Source organism: Phocoena sinus, chromosome 1, assembly GCF_008692025.1.
Source record: "Phocoena sinus isolate mPhoSin1 chromosome 1, mPhoSin1.pri, whole genome shotgun sequence".
Lineage (NCBI taxonomy): Eukaryota > Metazoa > Chordata > Mammalia > Artiodactyla > Phocoenidae > Phocoena > Phocoena sinus.
Genome location: NC_045763.1, coordinates 99,208,779 through 99,228,220, shown reverse-complemented (window position 1 = coordinate 99,228,220; position 19,442 = coordinate 99,208,779). Strand labels below are relative to the sequence as shown.

Here is a 19,442-nt window from a genome sequence, read left to right as displayed (position 1 = left end):
TATCTTCAGATGTACAGATGTGTGGATCTCTCCAGAATCCTAGTGTGTTGGACCAGAGGAACCTTTGTTGAGTTATGAATGTTTTACTCATTGTAGATTGAAGAGGAGAGACCAACAGACTGTCTCATACTACCATGATATTGACGTCACCGCTGATCTTCTTTTTCCCAACATGCCATGTTCATTCCACCTCAAGGACTTTGTACTTGCTGCACCTCTGCACTTTTCCCAGATCTCAGAATGACTGGTTCCTCTCTAATATCAAGGCTCATCTCATATGGGATCTCTCCAGAGATGCCTTCCTGGACTGCTCAAACTAAAATAGGCTCCTCCCTTTGTCACTTTCTATCACTGATTCACTTTCCTCGTTTCTTTTTTTTTTGCTAATTTATTGCTTAACACTCCCATCAGCAAAATATAATCCCCATAAGGGTGAACTCTTTATGTTATTCACCACTATGTCTTTAGTACCTAGAACATTATCTGGCACATAATAAATAATCAAGAAATGTTGTGGGCTCATGAATGAATAATCATTACCCAGAAAGCTGCATGTGCCTCATCATTACCACCAGTGCTGCCATCTACCATGAGAACACTGAGATCTGTGTCAAAGGAGGCAGTAAAGCATAGTAGTTAGGACTGTGACCTCTTTTGGATCTGGCTCTGCAACTTATTAGCTGTGAGATGTCGGGCAGGTTATTCAGTTTCTTGGGTTAATGTTATCTTCCTCACAAAGTTGCTGAGAGAATTAAATAACAAAACACATGTAAAACACTTAAAATGGAGTTTGACATACAGTAAGCATGCCAGAAAATAGGAGCCATTATATTCTTATTACTTAGGATTCTTTCAGTTGAAAATAAAAGAAACAAACTTAAGCCAGCTTATGTAGCAAAGAGGAGTTTATTACATAGTTATAGGGGTGTTTCACAGAACCCAAAGGCAGAAATGCATCTGGGCCTCAGGAAGGAGCTAGAATGAAGAGTTGGAAAGCTACTGATAAATGTTCTCTCTGCATCTTTCATCGTGGCTTTTCTCCATTTCTCCCCTTTAGTCTTCTTGCTCTGCATCCAGGGCAACTTTCCCTTCTCCTCAGTTTCTCACTACAGATCCTAAGCTCACATATTATAGGCAAAGCCAGTCTCAGGGACTGTGCGCCATTCCTTGTTCTCTGATGCAGATTCCAAGGGGTTATAATCTGATAAGCCCTCTTGAATCTGACTTCTACGCCAGTCAATCAGCCAAGCCAGGGGAGGAGATAATGCAGTAAAACCACAGCTGCTAGTGACCACAGCTATGGTTTCAAGGAAAGGACCTCTGCTTTCACTCCTGAGAAAGGCAGACATCCCCAAAGGAGCCCACTGCAAAGACCTTCCCGATGGTGCCAATTCAGGGGAGGTGGACCAGTTCTGGGACCTCAGCAGACACGGAAACAATGTCCTGGCCTTCTGTTCCTTGAGCAAGCCAAACAGGCCTGTGCCCCCGAGTCTCCTAGAATCACTTTGGTTCCCTACTGAGAACAGTCACCAAGATGCAGACCTATCTTCTTCATGTCCTCATCCCATGCCAACACCAAACATTCAGATGTTTCCTCCTGACAGCATCCAACCTTTATGCAAATTAACCTAAGCCAGTAGAAGGCTTGTGGGTTTGTTGGTGTCATCACTTCCTCACACACTCTCTTCTGCCGCTCCACCCCCATGCACAGCCTGTATTTTCAAATCTAGAAGGGTCTCCACCCAAATCACTTAAAACCAAGGACACTCATGTTTTGACTGATGGATTTTATTGCAGAACTCTAGGTAAGAGCAAGGTGTGCTAAACAAAGGAGACTGTTCAGCACATTAGGGAATGGAGACACAGGTCAGATTTATGCCAGCTTGCAGCACTGACAGCTGGTGTCAAAGACAAGCCCAGCCGGGCAATACTGCTCGTATGTGATTCCATTTGCGCAGTTCACGAAGGCATTTCTGTTATTTGCCACAGGGTAGAGGCCATTGGCTTTGCCGGCACAGTATCCACTACCCACAGAGCTGCTACTCCCACTTCCACTTCCACTCCCACTTCCGGTACGACTGTTGGGCTCACTGGACTGAGTGGAGGTGGTGCAACCTGAAACAGCATGAAGAGCAGACTAGTGGACCTGGCAGAAGCTCTCAGATTCACCTAGAGGTGGAGAACTAGCAGACTGGGGGTGAGGTCTGGAGGTGGAGTGCAGTTCGCTCTGGGTCCCTGTAACTGAGGAGCTCACAAGATAACTCCATCTTAGGAATTAGGAACAGCTATAATTTCAAGCCAGCCCAGTTTCAAATTTTAAAAGTTCTCTCTTATGATGTTAAAATCATTTAAAAAAATTTTTACTGAGCACCCAGTATATGCGAAATGCTTTTCTAGGATCTGGTTATAAGCGGTAAGCAAATAAGCTGTAAGAGAAAATCTGGATGAATTTTAGGGAATTGGTACTTCCTCTGAATTATAGATTAGAAATATTTCAGTACTGCTTAGGGTTTTTTGTTCAATCTCCCCAAGCAGGCTGAAGGAGACTTTTAATAAGGGGTTCATAGAAAAATAAATGCTTATATTGAAGGTCAGCCTAATTTCTTGAGGCTTTTCCACACCTTTAAGAATTAGTAGACCTGGAAAACCCACCCAGTAAGCCTGGTTTCTCATAAGAACATAAAATTCCTGATGTGGACATTCAAGGGTAAGGAAAGAATATAGCACTTCTCTCTCAGGCAGGCAAGAACAGTGAGGTAAAATGGGAAGAGACTCCTGGGGCAAAGGGGGAAGATGTTAGGCTGTCTTTTGAGTTGGAAAAGGAGCATTTATACACCATGGGCATCCCCCTGCTGTCACTTACTTGCACTCTTCAGGCCAAGAACATCCTTCAAGGTGTTGATCAGGGGGAACTTGCCCTGGTTACAGAATGTGCCTGTGAAGTCATCCATGTCAATGGCCCAGACCATGGCACCTCCAAAGTTGTTCTGTTTAAGCCACTCAGCCTGTTTAAGGATAGAGGACACCAGCAGTCATTTTATTTCGGGGGACTCAGGGCTGAACTCACAGCACATTGGAGGGGCTGACCTTACCTTGATATTAAAGCTCTTGACATTGTCATAGCCAACCCACTCATTGCCCTTATAGGTGTAGGGCACGTACTGAGAGGCATCCCATGCCTGAGTGGCTCCATCTTTCAGGAACGTGCAGATCTTTAAAAAGTCAAGAGATTCAAACCCTTTAAGTATGACTCCCCAAAAAGAGAAAACATACAATTTCCTCTTTGATTTTTTTTTTCTGTCATGCCTGCAATAGGGGCTTTCCTCAGATTTCTAATTATGGGTTTTTATTTGCAGTAAATAAGATCAAGTTGTTTATGAAATACTCAGATGTTATCCCTATTTTTAGTGCTTGATTTTGAGAACCCATATTAGTATGGGAGATACAGTTATTTAATTCCCTTAAGTGCTAATATAAATGACCTTAAGTATGTAGTCTGTTGTTTGAAGGGATATTGCACACTACACATGTTCTTCATACTGGACTAGGTAAATGAATAGGTTACTTAAACACCTGAAGCATTTGGAGTAATATCTGTGTTACAGTAGGTAAGTAGTGGACAAAATGAACATTCAAGCTTTACACAGATTCTAGTCCTAAGGCTACTGTGCAGCACTGGGCATGAAATTCACAGAATTTCAACTGTAAAGCCCAGGCTACCTACCTCATAGTAGGCCAGGAACCCAGCCTGCTTGGTGTAGGGCCCGGCAGGACCAGCACCAGAAGTGGGGGCACCAATGCCATTGTTGGAAGGGTTGCTTAGGATGTAGTTGTGTCCATAGGCAGGGAATCCAACGATGAGCTTCTCAGCTGGAGCCCCATTGTTCTTCCAGTAGTTCATGGCATAATCCTGAAAATGTAGCAGGTAAGTTAGAGGCCCACCCAGCTGATGACCCATTGCTTAGTTATGCTAGTCCACTGTCCTAAAAGGTAAAATTGAATGATGCTAATAACAGATAGATTAGTTGGTATTTTTGGAAATATTTTGGTGAGGTTATAGTTAATGAAATATGATCAGCCACTTAAGAAGAGAGTTGTCCAAATGAGACTTTTGCAGAATTTATATTTCTTTTGTCTCTGAATCTCCATGTGATTTACAACATCTCTGGTCTGAACCTGCATCTGTGTGGGTACTCACCACATTGAGGTAAGCATTGTTGCCAGTGTCAGTTGGGTATTTGTAGAGGGGGCTGTTCTCTCCAGTGTAGCCCTCCCAGGGGCCATAGAAGTCATAAGTCATGACATGGATGTAGTCTAGGTACCTGAGGTGGGATAAAGCGTTTAAAAGCATTTCCAATTGTTATTTCTCATACCTGTGCAGACAAAAGATACCACTTCCAATGCCTCTTAAACAAAGTCCCTGAGTGGCATGACAGACTAAGTCAAGTCTGCTTTGCAAAACTGATACCTATAGGAGTTTGAGGATAAGGTGAGTCACTCACTGGGACAGCTGAGGAACCTCATAGGCAGACTGGATGTTGGAGATGCCAGCAGCTACTGCAGCAGTGACCAGCAGCCTGGGCTTATTGGTTTGGATGGCCTCCTGCTCAAAAGCTTCACGCATTTCCTATAGAATAATCAAGTATAGTAGGACATCTATGAAACTGATTTCACCTCCTTAAAAATTAATAAATATATGTTTGTATAATGCTTTTCTTTTTCAAAGTGCTTTCACATATTTTATCTTTAGTTTCTGCATATCCCTATAAAGTAGACAGAATTGATGGTATTCATTTTACAGCTAATATACATAGAAGTTAGACAATTTCACCAAAGTCTCACAGCAAGTTAGTATCCAGATCATGACGAGAACCCAGGTCCCAGATGACCAGTCAGAGCTCTACTTATATAACTACACTTTGAAGTTATACTTGCTACAGTAACCTATATCCAGCTTTTAGCAATATAGAGATTTGCTTCCCTTTGTCCAGTAAATGAGCTACTTTATAGGACTGACATCCCATCAAATGAAATGCTGAATTGGCCAGTGAGGAAGGTGGTAACAGCCAGGTGATAGGTTCCCGTTCAATGCTAGAGGTTAATCCACTGTTATTTTGTGACTCTAATCTTACCCGGAGCACTGGATTCAGTTTTGTCTTTTGTTGTTTTTTTGTGTGTGTGTGGTACGCAGGCCTCTCACTGTTGTGGCCTCTCCCGTTGCAGAGCACAGGCTCCAGACGCACAGGCTCAGCGGCCATGGCTCATGGGCTCAGCCGCTCCGCGGCATGTGGGATCTTCCCGGACCAGGGCACGAACCAGGGCCCCCTGCATCGGCAGGCGGACTCTCAACCACTGCGTCACCAGGGAATCCATGGATTCAGTTTTTATAACTGCATTATTAGGGTGTACCAGAGTGTGTTCCAGTGAAGAGTGGGTCTGAAAATTGTTGTATGGGTACTTGTTAAAGGAACTAGGTTATTTAACTGGAAGGAGAAAAATTATAGGCAAGATATAGCTGTCTTCAAATATCCAACTAATATATTGCAAAAGGTGCAGCTTCATTCTATGTTACTTCAATGGGCAGCGCTAGAACCACTAATTGGAAGTTATTAATTATGACTGGACGCATGTATTGACTAAGAATACAGATGTTCTTTTTGATCTCTAGAGCTGTTCAACAAGTAAGTAGGTTTATTTTTCAACCAGTGAATTACTTAATATTGAAACTATTGGAGGCTGCCTGACAATCTGGTATACCAGATGGTATAGGAAAAAACCCTGTCTTGGGGGAGAGTAAATCTAAAAGCCATCCTTGGCTTTTCTCACTCCATTCATTTTTCCTTGGTGATCTCTTAATTATTTACCTTTGCTGATGACATCAATACAGTATATCAAATCAAGTCTTTTGTTCTGAACTCCAGCTTGGCATTCACCCAATACCTATTCATCCAGTGTCTATTAGGCAAAACTATAGGATGCCCTACAGATTCCTCTCACTCAGCATGTTCAAAGACAAATTAATGAGCCCTTTTTCTTGCTCCAAATCTACCTTTTTCCCTGTATTTACCATCTTAGTTAACAGGACCATAGTCAAACTAGTTCTCAAGGTCAGAAAACTGGAAGTTCTCTTTTTCCACTTCCAATTGGTCTCCAAATCCTATTGATTCTACCCTCCTAATATCTCTTATATACTTCCTTTTTCTGTTCTCACTGTTAGGGTATTTGTTCAGACCCTCAGCATCTCTTGCTTGATTTATTGCAATAGCCTCCTAACTCTATCCCTGACTCCTTACCTTCTAATTCATCCACCATGGTTAAAGCCAGAGTGATCCTTCTAAAACATGAGCTTTGTCATATCTTTCCATTACTTAAAAATCCTTCAAAGTTGTCTTGAACATAATGTCCAAATTACTTACCATAATATACAAATCCTACATGATCTGATTCTTGTCTCTGGTGCAGCCTCATAATCCATTACTCACATACCTGCTCACACATATCTACATGTCTTCATTTGTGCAATCCCATCGTCACTTAATTGGTTAACACCACTTTCAAGACTAAGCTCTTCTTGATCCTGCCCCAGAGCAGAATTAGGTACCTTCTCTCTGTGCTGCTTTTGCACTCTGAATACCTCTATCATGACATTTACCTAAGTGTACTGTAATTGTTGGTTATTTTTCAGGCTTCCACCTAAGATGGTGTATTTTTTAAAGCCAAGGATTGTGTCTTATTCTTATCTTTAGCCTGACACTTAATGCAGTGTCTGGGATGGTGTAAGTGCTCAGTGATAATAGGCAGCTAGTATAAAGGTTAGAAGCAATGGGCTCTGTAGTCAGACTACTTGGGTAGTTATGACACCTATTAGTTGTGTGATATTAGGCAAGTTCCTTAAACCCGCTATATATTAGCTTCCTCGTCTGTAAAATAAAGATTATGGTACTTACAGTACCTATACCATAGAGTACATACGAAGATGAGATGAGTTATGATTCTAAAAACAGCTTGTAGAGTGGGAGGGAGGGGGACGCAAGAGGGAAGACACATGGGAGCATATGTATATGTATAGCTGATTCACTTTGTTATAAAGCAGAAACTAACACACCATTGTAAAGCAATTATACCCCAATAAAGATGTTAAAAAAAAATAAAAAAAAAATAAAAACAGCTTGTAGAATTGTGCCTGACACATAGCACACATAATAATATTATTATTATTAAATGCTGTTGAATGTAGGCATGATATCTAAGAATCTTTGCAATGTAAAGTTTCCAAAATTCTAAATTCCAGTTTAGTTTCACTCTGGAACCACCAGGTTCTCCTTGAAAAGAACAGGCTTTGAATTTTCTTGGGCTAAACACTGCCACCTCCCTCCTCACCTGCACCAGGACAGTGAAGAGATGCTTGTCCTGAGAAGGGCTTCCACGAGAGCCAGGGTACTCCCAATCGAAGTCCAGCCCATCAAATCCATACTGACGCAGGAATTTGATGACTGAAGAAATGAAAGTATTGCGATTCTCTGGAGTGGAAACCATGGTAGCGAAACTGAAGGAGATCCAAAGAAGGCAGGGTGAGGCCTTGGTAGTCCCAACACCATGTAGCGAAGTCAAACTCCTATATTTCTGCCTCAGAGCTTTACACCAAGACCCACATCCCAGATAAAACTATGTTCCTGGCTTTCTCCTGTGCTTGCTTTGTAATCACTGCTCTGTCAGCCATGGTACCTCAGTGTTCTCTTTGTTTTGTTATCCACCCAACTCTGATCTTTCTCCCAAATTGTACCTGTTGCTTTGAACACCTGGCTACCTTGGCCCACTGTGTTGTCTCTCCAAATAGTCCCTGATGTTCGTATACCCTCAAAAAATTCTTCTTGTTTATTTGCATGACTTTCTCTTCCTTCTCCCAGAAGGTAAATAGACAGAAGTGCTATAACACTCTCCTTAGGGGTTGTACTTCTGAAACATTTTGAGAAGAGGTTGTTTTGAAATCTCAGTAACTAAGCTTCTGTGAATGTAGTCCCAGAATATCCAACTAAATGTAAATGTACAAAATAAATGGTGTTCTAATCAATACTGAGATTCTGGTGTAGTAATTTATTTAAGTAACATATTTGTTTAATGTATATCCTTAATATCCTGTCTTAAGATGTGAAATCTGAAGGGACATAGATCACATTGGGCTAACTTGTTTTCTGTAACAAATGAACACCAGGCTCTCTCGTAGAGGACTTACGGGGCAGTTCCAAACTTCCAGCCTCCAATGGCCAGGAGAGTTTTCAGCTGGCTGTTCCTTTAAAGCAAAGGATAGAAAAGAAGAACTTCAAAATCCATGAGTCCCTCAATTTAAAATAACATTGCTTAGGTATTGGGCCTGGTCAGAAACTTTGATGTTGCCTTGATAAGATATTCTGTATAATAATTTTCCTTCACTACTGAACACTTTATAAAAATTATTTGTGTTATCATTATGAATGCACTCAGAGTTCTTTAGAAAAATCTAAATTAAACAACCGGGTTTTTTTAAAAATTGGAATGTATTGGCAATTCTTACATTCTACTCTATCAGATGATATGGTAAATATTGCTTGAACATAATTACTTTCTCAGACTTTATGATAATTAATATAAATCAGTTGGCTTAAAATCATGCACATTTTCTGGAATAGTGGTTCTCAAACATCAGTTTGTATAAGAATGAAGTACAAGGACCAGAGTTGGAGGACAACATTAAAATTCCAGGTTTTTAACCCCTTTCTCAGAGATTGTGATTCAGTTGGATTAGGGAATTGAGATTTTTATCAAGTGACTCATGTGGTTTTGTTGCATGGTCAATGGATCACACTTTGAGAAATACCACTCTGAAGGGGTTTATTTCTTCTTAGGCATCATAACTCAAATTCTAGTGGCTGCATTCAAGATACTGCCACTACTGAAGGTAGCAATGGCCTGTAGCCTGACTTCTCCTGGATTTAACTAACTGAACAAATTAGAAATTAAAAGATACCAGGGTTTTTGTTTGTTTTGTTTCATTTTTACACAGAACAGAACTCTATTAAAATACAGCAAACTCTTCTGATTTCTCGGGCTCTTTTATGTCTAAACTTCGGTATCCTCTGCCTCCTGTTCTCTGATGCAAGTAGCTAAGATGGTTTGCAGTTTCCTGAGTCATAAAAAAGATAATTACAGTGAAAGGAAGATACAGAACTATTTTTTAATACTAGCTAGAGCAGGCAACGTGCTACGTTATCTATATCCTCGATACTTAAAGTGTAGCTCCTGGACCAGAAGCATCAGCATCATAGGGAAGCTTCTTAGAAATACAGAGTCTTGGTTCCCACCTCAGACTCACTGAACCTGAACTGCAGAGATACCAACTTAGAAATCTTCCTGTTCTCTTACTTGTTTTTCAGGCTATTGAAAGATTGGTAGAGAGTCACATCATTCCATTCAGTGGTGGTGATCTCGTTGTTTCTCATCCCAGCAAAGGCATAAATCAGGTGAGTACAGAGGCAGGGGTCAATGTTGTCAGGCTTGAAACTTCCCAGGCCTGGTCGGTACTGGGACCAGTTGGTGAAGTAGCACATCAGCTGGTAGGCAGAACCTGAGAGTAGTAAGAAGTAAGAAAAATGGCCTGACTTAGGTGCCACTGAAATATGCTGTAAGTTTTAGCCCTGCTTCTGTTTCCCTCCCTTTGCCTCAGATACCTGATCTCTGTGTAAGGGTGGTTAATAGGAACAATCTTGCAAATGATTTCAAAGCTTCTAACTTGGGAACTAGTCACTGACTTTCAAGTTGGTTTTTTTTTTTTTTTTTTTTTTTTGCGGTACGCGGGCCTCTCACTGTTGTGGCCTCTCCCGTTGCGGAGCACAGGCTCTGGACCTGCAGGCTCAGTGGCCATGGCTCCCGGGCCCAGCCACTCCGCGGCATGTGGGATCCTCCCGGACCGGGGCACGAACCCGTTTCCCCTGCATCGGCAGGCGGACTCTCAACCACTGCGCCACCGGGGAAGCCCCAAGTTGGTTATTTTTAACTTTGACAGATTCACTTTGGGATCTTGGTGAAGCCTAGGAACCACTGAAGAAAAAATGCCTAGTAGTCCTATGAAGCCCAGTGAATACCAACTTACAACTCTCAGGTGGTCATGCTGAAGAGAATAACAGTGGCAGCCAATACAAAATAACAGGTTCTCCCAACATCAAATCCATCTGTCTGTAAAGAAGACAGTAGCTTTCTTTCCTAGCATAGCTTATCTATCTCTTGATATGTTTTTATTTTTAGTTATTTATTTTTTGGGTGGTACGCGGACCTCTCACTGTTGTGGCCTCTTCCGTTGTGGAGCACAGGCTCCGGACACGCAGGCTCAGTGGCCATGGCTCACGGGCCTAACCGCTCCACAGCATGTGGGATCTTCCCGGACCGGGGCACGAACCCATGTCCCCTGCATCGGCAGGCGGACTCTCAACCACTGCACCACCAGGGAAGCCCTTGATATGCTTTTTAAAAAGTAATATTAGAATATGAAAAAATCACATTTAATACATTAAGCAGACAATTGCATTATGTGTAATTTATAAAGATTTTAGGTTTATTGTAGGAAAAAATTATGTCAAGGATATAATACAGAGTCCATGACTTACCTAGCTGAGCATTCAGCAGAAGGGCCAGACCTAGAGAGAAAGAAAACACATGTATTCTGAACCAATTGTCTATATCTTGTAGAATACAATTCTGAGGCCTTCGGTACCATCCTATGGGTCATAGGTTTTTATAGCCCAAGTGGCACTTAGGGGTTATGCCAAAGAGCAGGCTTTTCAGTGAAGGTACCAATAAATCTGTACTTCCCTTCTCTTAGTCAAAAATGAGCATGGCTCTCTCTTCTTCCTTCTTCCATGTCAGTAACAAATGTTACGGAAGACAGAGTTGGAAGTCTACTACCTATGGGAGATCTACGTACTGAAACTATCCAAAATTTACTCTACTCAATGACTACACACCCATCCATGCTTCACCACCCTTAACTGGGATGAATACAGCTTCACACACAAAGCATCTACTAAATCAGTGAATTCAGTATCTCTTGGGGCCTTCGAGTTTTTTTATACCAACTTTAATGGCCCTTACAGTAGAAGAGAACTAGAAACTGTTAGACAAGGCTCCAGATGCTGTTCCCTGGCTTCTACCAGGACACTTTTGACCTGATTGCTTTATAAATTGAGCTAGAGGTTTCATTTGGAAAAGGTTCTGAAGCTATAAAAACTTTGTAAATCTCAGCTCTAGAGCAACTAATAAGCTATGGATATAAATTGGCTCTAAACAATGTACTGAATCAACCCCTTTAAATGATTGAATTATAACTGATATTTTTATAATACATCAGCAACTCAGTAAGACAGTAAGGGATTAAAGAGAAATAATTCTGAAAACAGTAGAACAAAGATAACTTGCATAATTCTGTCTCAGTTCCCACTGATTTTCATCTTTGAAAAAGATAGACCAAAAACACAAACATGTAAATTAAAATAAGATCAATTAAAATGAGGTGGTGCAGGAAGATGAATAGAGAAATGGGAACAACCCAACAAGGAATGGGAGTGTAAGACAAGCATTGGAAGAAAACTAGCCTTTCTTTTAGGACCATGCTTGTGGCATCAACAAAGGTAAAATTGCTGCCAGAGTCAATTGAGATTAAAAGAATCAGAAGTAGACTCATTTGTGTATGTCTGGATTCTCTTGGAAATTTGAAATAATGAAAGAACAATAGAAAAGCATAGAGGTGTGTGTGAAGACTATTTCATGCCTGTCAGATGCAGAGAGAAAAAGAAATCAGGTAAGAACAAGGCTTTATCTCCAATTACAGACTCACCTGTGAGAATAAGCTTTGCCATGGTTGCCATTGGCTCTGGTCTAGCAGAGCCTGGATTTTCTTTTTATACCATCTGAGTACCAGGTTATCACAAAGGATATCTTCCAAGTGGAGAGCATTTAACCCAAACATGTATATAGCTAATCAGTAAGTCAACAGATCTCCTCCCCTACAAACACCAGTTTGTGTACCTCCAACCCGCACTCCCCTCACCACCACCTTCTCTGCTCAATAAGGACAAAATGTCATGGCTCCTAACAGGGTGGTAGAGACCATCACCATGAAAAGCACCGGCTTATTAGCTTTTTTGGCAGTTCTCAGGGCTGATAAGCATCTGTTTAAACATTGTGGTTTTCATGAGGTGGACATTTTGTTCCTGGCATCAAAGCATGTTTTTATTGGAAAATAAACAATAAAAACCCTTGGAAGGTATTAGCTGTTCTTAAAACTTTTCTTAACCCTCAGAATGGGAGAAAATATTTGCAAATGAAGCAACTGACAAAGGATTAATCTCCAAAATCTACAAGCAGATAATGCAGCTCAATAACAAAAAAACAAACAACCCAATCCAAAAATGGGCAGAAGACTTAAATAGACATTTCTCCTAAGAAGATATACAGATAGCCAACAAACACATGAAAGAATCCTCAACATCATTAATCATTAGAGAAATGCAAATCAAAACTACAATGAGATATCATCTTACACCGGTCAGAATGGCCATCATCAAAAAATCTAGAAACAATAAATGCTGGAAAGGGTGTGGAGAAAAGGGAACACTCTTGCACTGCTGGTGGGAATGTAAATTGATACAGCCACTATGGAGAACAGTATGGAGGTTCCTTTAAAAACTACAAATAGAACTACCATACGACCCAGCAATCCCACTACTGGGCATATACCCTGAGAAAACCATAATTCAAAAAGAGTCATGTACCAAAATGTTCACTGCAGCTCTATTTACAATAGTCAGGACATGGAAGCAACCTAAGTGTCCATCATCAGATGAATGGATAAAGAAGATGTGGCACATATATACAATGGAATATTACTCAGTCATAAAAAGAAACGAAATTGAGTTATTTGTGGTGAGGTGGATGGACCTAGAGTCTGCCATACAGAGTGAAGTAAGTCAGAAAGAGAAAGACAAATATCATATGCTAACACATATATATGGAATATAAGAAAAAGAAATGCCATGAAGAACCTAGGGGTAAGACAGGAATAAAGACACAGATCTACTAGAGAATGGACTTGAGGATATGGGGAGGGGGAAAGGGTAAGCTGTGACAAAGTGAGAGAGTGGCATGGTCATATGTACACTACCAAACGTAAAATAGATAGCTAGTAGGAAGCAGCCGCATACCACAGGGAGATCAGCTCGGTGGTTTGTGACCACCTAGAGGTGTGAGATAGGGAGGGTGGGAGGGAGGGAGATGCAAGAGGGAAGAGATATGGGAACAAAAGTATATGTATAACTGATTCATTTTGTTATAAAGGAGAAACTAGCACACCATTGTAAAGCAATTTTACTCCAATAAAGATGTTAACAAAACAAAACAAAACAAAAATTTTCTTTCATGGAATTATTCATATATGATTTGTATAATCAGTGCCTAGGGGCTTTCATCTTCAGGTGCTGTTTTATGAACATTCTATCCATACCTGTTCTTTGGAATGACCTTAGTCATGATTATATGATAATTTTATCTAGGAACGTATGGTTCCCAAAATGTACCCTCTGAAGGTCAATGAGAACTCTGTAATCCATAGTTCCAAATTACATCCAGAAGATGTTTAAAAATATTTTGTGCTGCTGATGGATAAAGATGATGCAGATGATATTGAAGAGTTTCTTTTAATAGAGATATTTGCAACTTGACCATTTATAGAATTTTTGTTTAAAGTTAATTCCAACCCACCTTTCCAAACACTATCCACTACTATTGTCCTATAAAAAAATTCTGCTTCAGCCAAAATGGTCTATTCATTGTCCCGAAACATGTCTTTCATGCCTTTGCTCACACTGTCTCTCCACCCTTTGCCTGTAATATCTTCTATCCCAGTATTACAGTTCTTCAAAGTCCAGCTCAGATCCTCTCCTTGAAGCTCAATGATCTCTCCTTCCTCTGAAATACTTTATGACCTTTAGTACATATTGTCTATTCTTGCTTATATGGTATTGTCTTGTGACAGTAACTGGAAAGCAGTTGGTAGACATATGGGTGCACACCATGGGATGCTGACACCTTAGCAGACTTATTGTAAATATAGACTAATTTTTTATTTTATCTCATTTAGAAGCTAAATTGTGTCCATTTACTCAATGATAATTAGATTCTGGGTGTTTGGTTCTCACTCATAGGACCAGAGAGAAAGTCTGGTAGAAGTGCTGCCAGGAAGATTTTCAGTTATAAAAATAATAATATCAACAAACACTACAAGCACCTACTATATGCCAGAGATTGTTCTTGGTTTTTATATTACGAAAGATTACTTTTTTCTAAGTGATTAAAACCAACTCTAACAAGCACAAATCAGTATATTGGGAGAATATGAGGAAGCTCACAGAATCAAAGATAAGAATATAGGACCTGCTTGTGATTATGACAGAAATCACATTTCTTGGGGGAGCAAAGTGGGAGGAGGGCTTAGGATAAGTAAGCTCCAATTTTACTTTTTATCCATGCATCAGTCCATACAAGAATCAAAGTCCTGTGAGAAATAGTCTGATTGTGTAGCTTTGAGCTTGAACCAGTCCCTCACTTAGAGAAAGGACAGGGCACTTGCATTTAAATTTCCATCCAAATTAGCCATAAAAGGAAATTCTAAAAGAATGGAGAGAGAATACTGAGTGACTGGAAAACAATGAATATTCGTCAGAGGGCTCTACTTCCTTATTTTATTTGGCCTATAACAAGAATTATTACTGTCACCTCAACTTTGTAGGTGAGAAAATTGTCAAACAACTCTTAAGTACCAGGTCTGGGATTCAGTGTCAAGAGCAGGAGCATACAGAATGGAAATCTCCTAATATTTACACTGTATTACTTCCTTATATTAAATGAAGTGGGCTAGTTGGTGGCACAGGTTGAACTAGGAAAGACATTTCCATGAGGTACCTAGGAGAATATCGTTGGGACAAAGAGTCAGAATTGTGTCAAATCAAGGGCAGGTCAAAAATATGCAAAAATAAGCAGCAAGGCCGGTAGTCCCAGATTTATCTATTTGGCACTAACATATCTAGATGTTGTTTAAATTTAGTAAGATGTTTTCTATTGAATTTGGCCCTCCTGGCCCTGTACAAAAGACCTGCTGGTAAAACGTCCCTTCTTAATAACTCCTTAGTAGCTCCCACTGAGTCCCTGTCAAACTTGCTTTCCATCTGAGCACTTGAGTGCTGGAAAGAATTACCAGCATGATAAGATTTGTAGAATAATAAAGGTTTAAAAGTGTTGGTGTTGTGTATCTTTCCATATTGCGCATTGTTCTTTCAGTAAGCCTGTATTATTTAGTCTCTATCAATTTTATGGTACCATATATATAAGTTTAGATATACATTTTAAAGAAAGGCATTAAAGTGAAACCCCTGTCCCACCACCCAGTTTGAATAAGATAATATTATCTTTGAATATCATCCTATATTTTCTTCCCCAGAAACAATGAAATCATGTTGATGTTGGTAATGTTAACAAAGCTCAAGCCCATTTAAGAACTCATTATCGACAGTGAAACCATGCTATTTGATTTCACTTTACTAGAAGAAAAGATGGGACTCAAGCCCAGGAACCATATTAATAAGCTCTATTAAGGAATAATTTACATAATTCAAGATGGTTCATATACAGTGGGCTACAGTCTGTTTGGAGAGTGAAGCAACTAATTGGCTGTGTCACACGCACTCTCTTTGATAGGCAGAAGCTAAGTTAACTAACTTTGCTTTTATTTATTGTTTGAATTTATTCATTTATTGTAAGAACAAAGGTCCCTCCTTAAGCAAAGGCATAGAGAGGAGTAACCTACTCTGGTGTTTTGCCCTCCAATTCTTACCTATTTTCTTCCTATTCCTTTTCCTGTTCCTAGTCCTCCTACTTTGTCCCAAACATCTACCCCTCAAGTGGCCCTAGCTTGTTTCCACTCTGCTCAAGCTCCCTCCCACTGTGATACTTCCCTGGGTTCAGCCTTCCTCAGCTGCCCCCAGCATAAGCTGCCTCACCACCAGACCCTGAGCCTAAGGGTGACACTTTCCAGGTGGTTATTTCCCCCAGGCCAGCACCTCTTCCTATTGCCCATATTTCTGTGAATGTTTCCAACATTCTGGTCACCATGGCTCTCACCACAATATCCCTTTTGAATCATCTCTCTACTGTCCACAACCCATTGGTTACTGAGCTCAGTAGCGCTCCTCTCCTTGGTCCCAGAGGGTCCCCTCTCTTCAGTACCCTCCATTCCACTCTCTACCACCACTGCTCTCAGAGCTTATCATCTGTGATGGTTTACAGGCATATCACAGAGATATTGTGGAATTAGTTCCAGACCACTGTAATAAAGCAAATATTACAATAAAGCAAGTTACACAAATTTTTTGGTTTCCCCGTGCATATAAAAGTTATGCTTACACTATACTGTAGTATATCAAGTATGCCATAACATGATGTCCAAAAAAATGTGCATAACATAATTTTACAATAGTCTATTGTAAAAAAAAAAAACCCTAACCATCAACTGAGTTTTCAGAGTCTTAATCTTCTTGCTGGTGGAGGGTCTCGCCACGACACTGATGGCTGCTGACAGATCAGGGTGGTGGTTGCTGAAGGCTGGGATGGCTGCAGCAATTTCTTAAAGTAAGACAACAATGAAGTTTGCTGCATCAATTGACTCTTCTTTTCATGAACAATTTCTCTGTAGCATGCACCGCTGTTTGATAGCATTTTACACACAGTAGGACTTCTTTCAAAATTGGAGTCAATCCTCTCAAACCCTGCCACTGCTTTATCAACTAAGTTTATGTAATATTCTAAATCCTTTGTTGTCATTTCAACAACCTTCAAAGCACCTTCACTGGGGGTAGATTCCATCTCAAGAAACCACTTTCCTTGCTCATCCAAAAGAAGCAAGTTCTCATCCATTCATGTTTTATCATGAGATTACAGCAATTCAGTCACATCTTCAGACTCCACTTCTAATTCCAGTTCTCTTGCTATTTCTACCACATCTGCACTTACTTTCTCCACTGAAGTCTTGAATCCCTCAAAGTCATCCATGAGGGTTGAAATAAACTTCTTCTAAACTCCTGTTAATGTTGATATTTTGACCTCTTTCTATGAATCATGAATGTTCTTAATGTCATCTAGAAAGTTGAATGGTTTTCAATTTACTTTGCTCAAATCCATCAGAGGAATCACTATCTATGGCAACAACAGCCTTTAAAAGTGTATTTTTTGAATAACAAGTTGAAATTACTCCTTGATCCATGGGCTAACACAGAATGGACGCTGTGTTAGTGGGCATGAAAACAGCATTATCAGAACAAGACAAGGTTGCCCACTCTCACCACTATTATTCAACATAGTTTTGGAAGTTTTAGCCACAGCAATCAGAGAAGAAAAAGAAATAAAAGGAATCCAAATCAGAAAAGAAGAAGTAGAGCTGTCATTGTTTGCAGATAACATGATACTATACATAGTAAGTATCTATGTATAGTAGATACTAATCAATCTAATCAATGAATTTGGTAAAGTAGCAGGATACAAAATTAATGTACAGAAATCTCTTGCATTCCTCTACACTAATGATGAAAAATCTGAAAGTGAAATTAAGAAAACACTCCCATTTACCATTGCAACAAAAAGAATAAAATATCTAGGAATAAACCTACCTACGGAGACAAAAGACCTATATGCAAAAAATTATAAGACACTGATGAAAGAAATTAAACATGATACAAACAGATGGAGAGATATACCATGTTTTTGGATTGGAAGAATCGACATTGTGAAAATGACTATACTACCTAAAGCAATCAACAGCTTCAATGCAATCCCTATCAAACTACCACTGGCATTTTTCACAGAACTAGAACAAAAAATTGCACAATTTGTATGGAAACACAAAAGACCCCGAATAGCCAAAGCAATCTTGAGAAAGAAAAATGAAGCTGGAGGAATCAGGCTCCCTGACTGCAGACTATACTACAAAGCTACAGTAATCAAGACAGTATAGTACTGGCCCCAAAACAGAAATATAGATCAATGGAACAGGATAGAAAGCCCAGAGATAAACCCACGTACATATGGTCACCTTATCTTTGATAAAGTAGGCAAGAATATACAGTGGAGAAAAGACAGCCTCTTCATAAATGGTGCTGGAAAAACTGGACAGCTGTATGTAAAAGAATGAAATGAGAACACTCCCTAACACCATACACAAACATAAACTCAAAATGGATTAAAGACCTAAGTGTAAGACCAGACACTATCAAAATCTTAGAATAAAACATAGGCAGAACACTCTATGACATAAATCACAGCAAAATCTTTGTTGATCCACCTCCTAGAGAAATGGAAATAAAAACAAAAATAAACAAATGGGACCTAATGAAACTTAAAAGCTTTTGCACAGCAAAGGAAATCATAAACAAGATGAAAAGACAACCCTCAGAATGGGAGAAAATATTTGCCTATGAAGCAACTGACAAAGGATTAATCTCCAAAATTTACAAGCAGCTCATGCAGCTCAATATCAAAGAAACAAAAACCCAATCGAAAAATGGGCAGAAGACCTAAATAGACATTTCTCCAAAGAAGATATACAGATTGCCAACAATCACATGAAAGGATGCTCAACATCACTAATCATTAGAGAAATGCAAATCAAAACTACAGTGAGATATCACCTCACACCAGTCAGAATGGCCATCATCAAAAAATCTGCAAACAATAAATGCTGGAGAGGGTGTGGAGAAAAGGGAACCCTCTTGCACTGTTTGTGGGAATGTAAATTCGTACAGCCACTATGGAGAACAGTATGGAGGCTACTTAAAAAGCTAAAAATAGAACTACCATATGACCCAGCAATCCCACTACTGGGCATATACCCTGAGAAAACTATAATTCAAAAAGAGTCATGTACCACAATGTTCATTGCAGCTCTATTTACAGTAACCAGGACATGGAAGCAACCTAAGTGTCCATCAACAGATGAATGGATAAAGAAGATGTGGCACATATATACAATGGAATATTACTCAGCCATAAAAAGAAATGAAATTGAGTTATTTGTCATGAGGTGCATGGACCTGTCATATAGAATGAAGTAAGTCAGAAAGAGAAAAACAAATACCGTATACTAACACGTATATATGGAATTAAAATAAATGGTTCTAAAAAAAATAAAAATAAAAAAAATAAATGGTTCTGATGAACCTAGGGCCAGGACAGGAATAAAGATGCAGACATAGAGAATGGACTTAAGGACATGGGGAGGGGGAAGGGTAAGTTGGGATGAAGTGAGAGAGTGACATGGACATATATACACTAACAAATGTAAAATAGGTAGCTAGTTGGAAGCAGCTGCATAA

At 39.8% G+C, this 19,442-nt stretch overlaps 1 protein-coding gene across 1 annotated transcript; it reads right to left on the bottom strand.

Moving 5' to 3' along the window:
• Positions 1-1,772: 1,772 nt before the first annotated feature.
• On the bottom strand, positions 1,773-11,987 carry CHIA (chitinase acidic). The gene is made up of 11 exons (XM_032638721.1): positions 11,864-11,987; positions 10,638-10,667; positions 9,400-9,601; positions 8,234-8,290; positions 7,381-7,546; positions 4,503-4,627; positions 4,199-4,322; positions 3,725-3,910; positions 3,093-3,212; positions 2,864-3,005; positions 1,773-2,115 (listed from the first exon to the last, which is right to left on the bottom strand). The coding sequence occupies exons 1-11, from the start codon at positions 11,892-11,894 to the stop codon at positions 1,874-1,876; spliced, it is 1,425 nt and encodes a 474-aa protein (XP_032494612.1). The 5' UTR covers positions 11,895-11,987; the 3' UTR covers positions 1,773-1,873.
• Positions 11,988-19,442: the final 7,455 nt, after the last annotated feature.

What these genes read in the sequence shown, in the direction of transcription:
- CHIA (XM_032638721.1), bottom strand. Translation starts at nt 11,894, where the DNA reads ATGGCAACCATGGCAAAGCTTATTCTCACAG. An exon ending in GGCAAAGCTTATTCTCACAG is followed by an intron (nt 10,668 to 11,863) that starts GTGAGTCTGTAA and finishes CTTTCTCTCTAG; the next exon opens with GTCTGGCCCTTCTGCTGAAT. An exon ending in TGGAAGTTTGGAACTGCCCC is followed by an intron (nt 7,547 to 8,233) that starts GTAAGTCCTCTA and finishes GATCTCCTTCAG; the next exon opens with TTTCGCTACCATGGTTTCCA.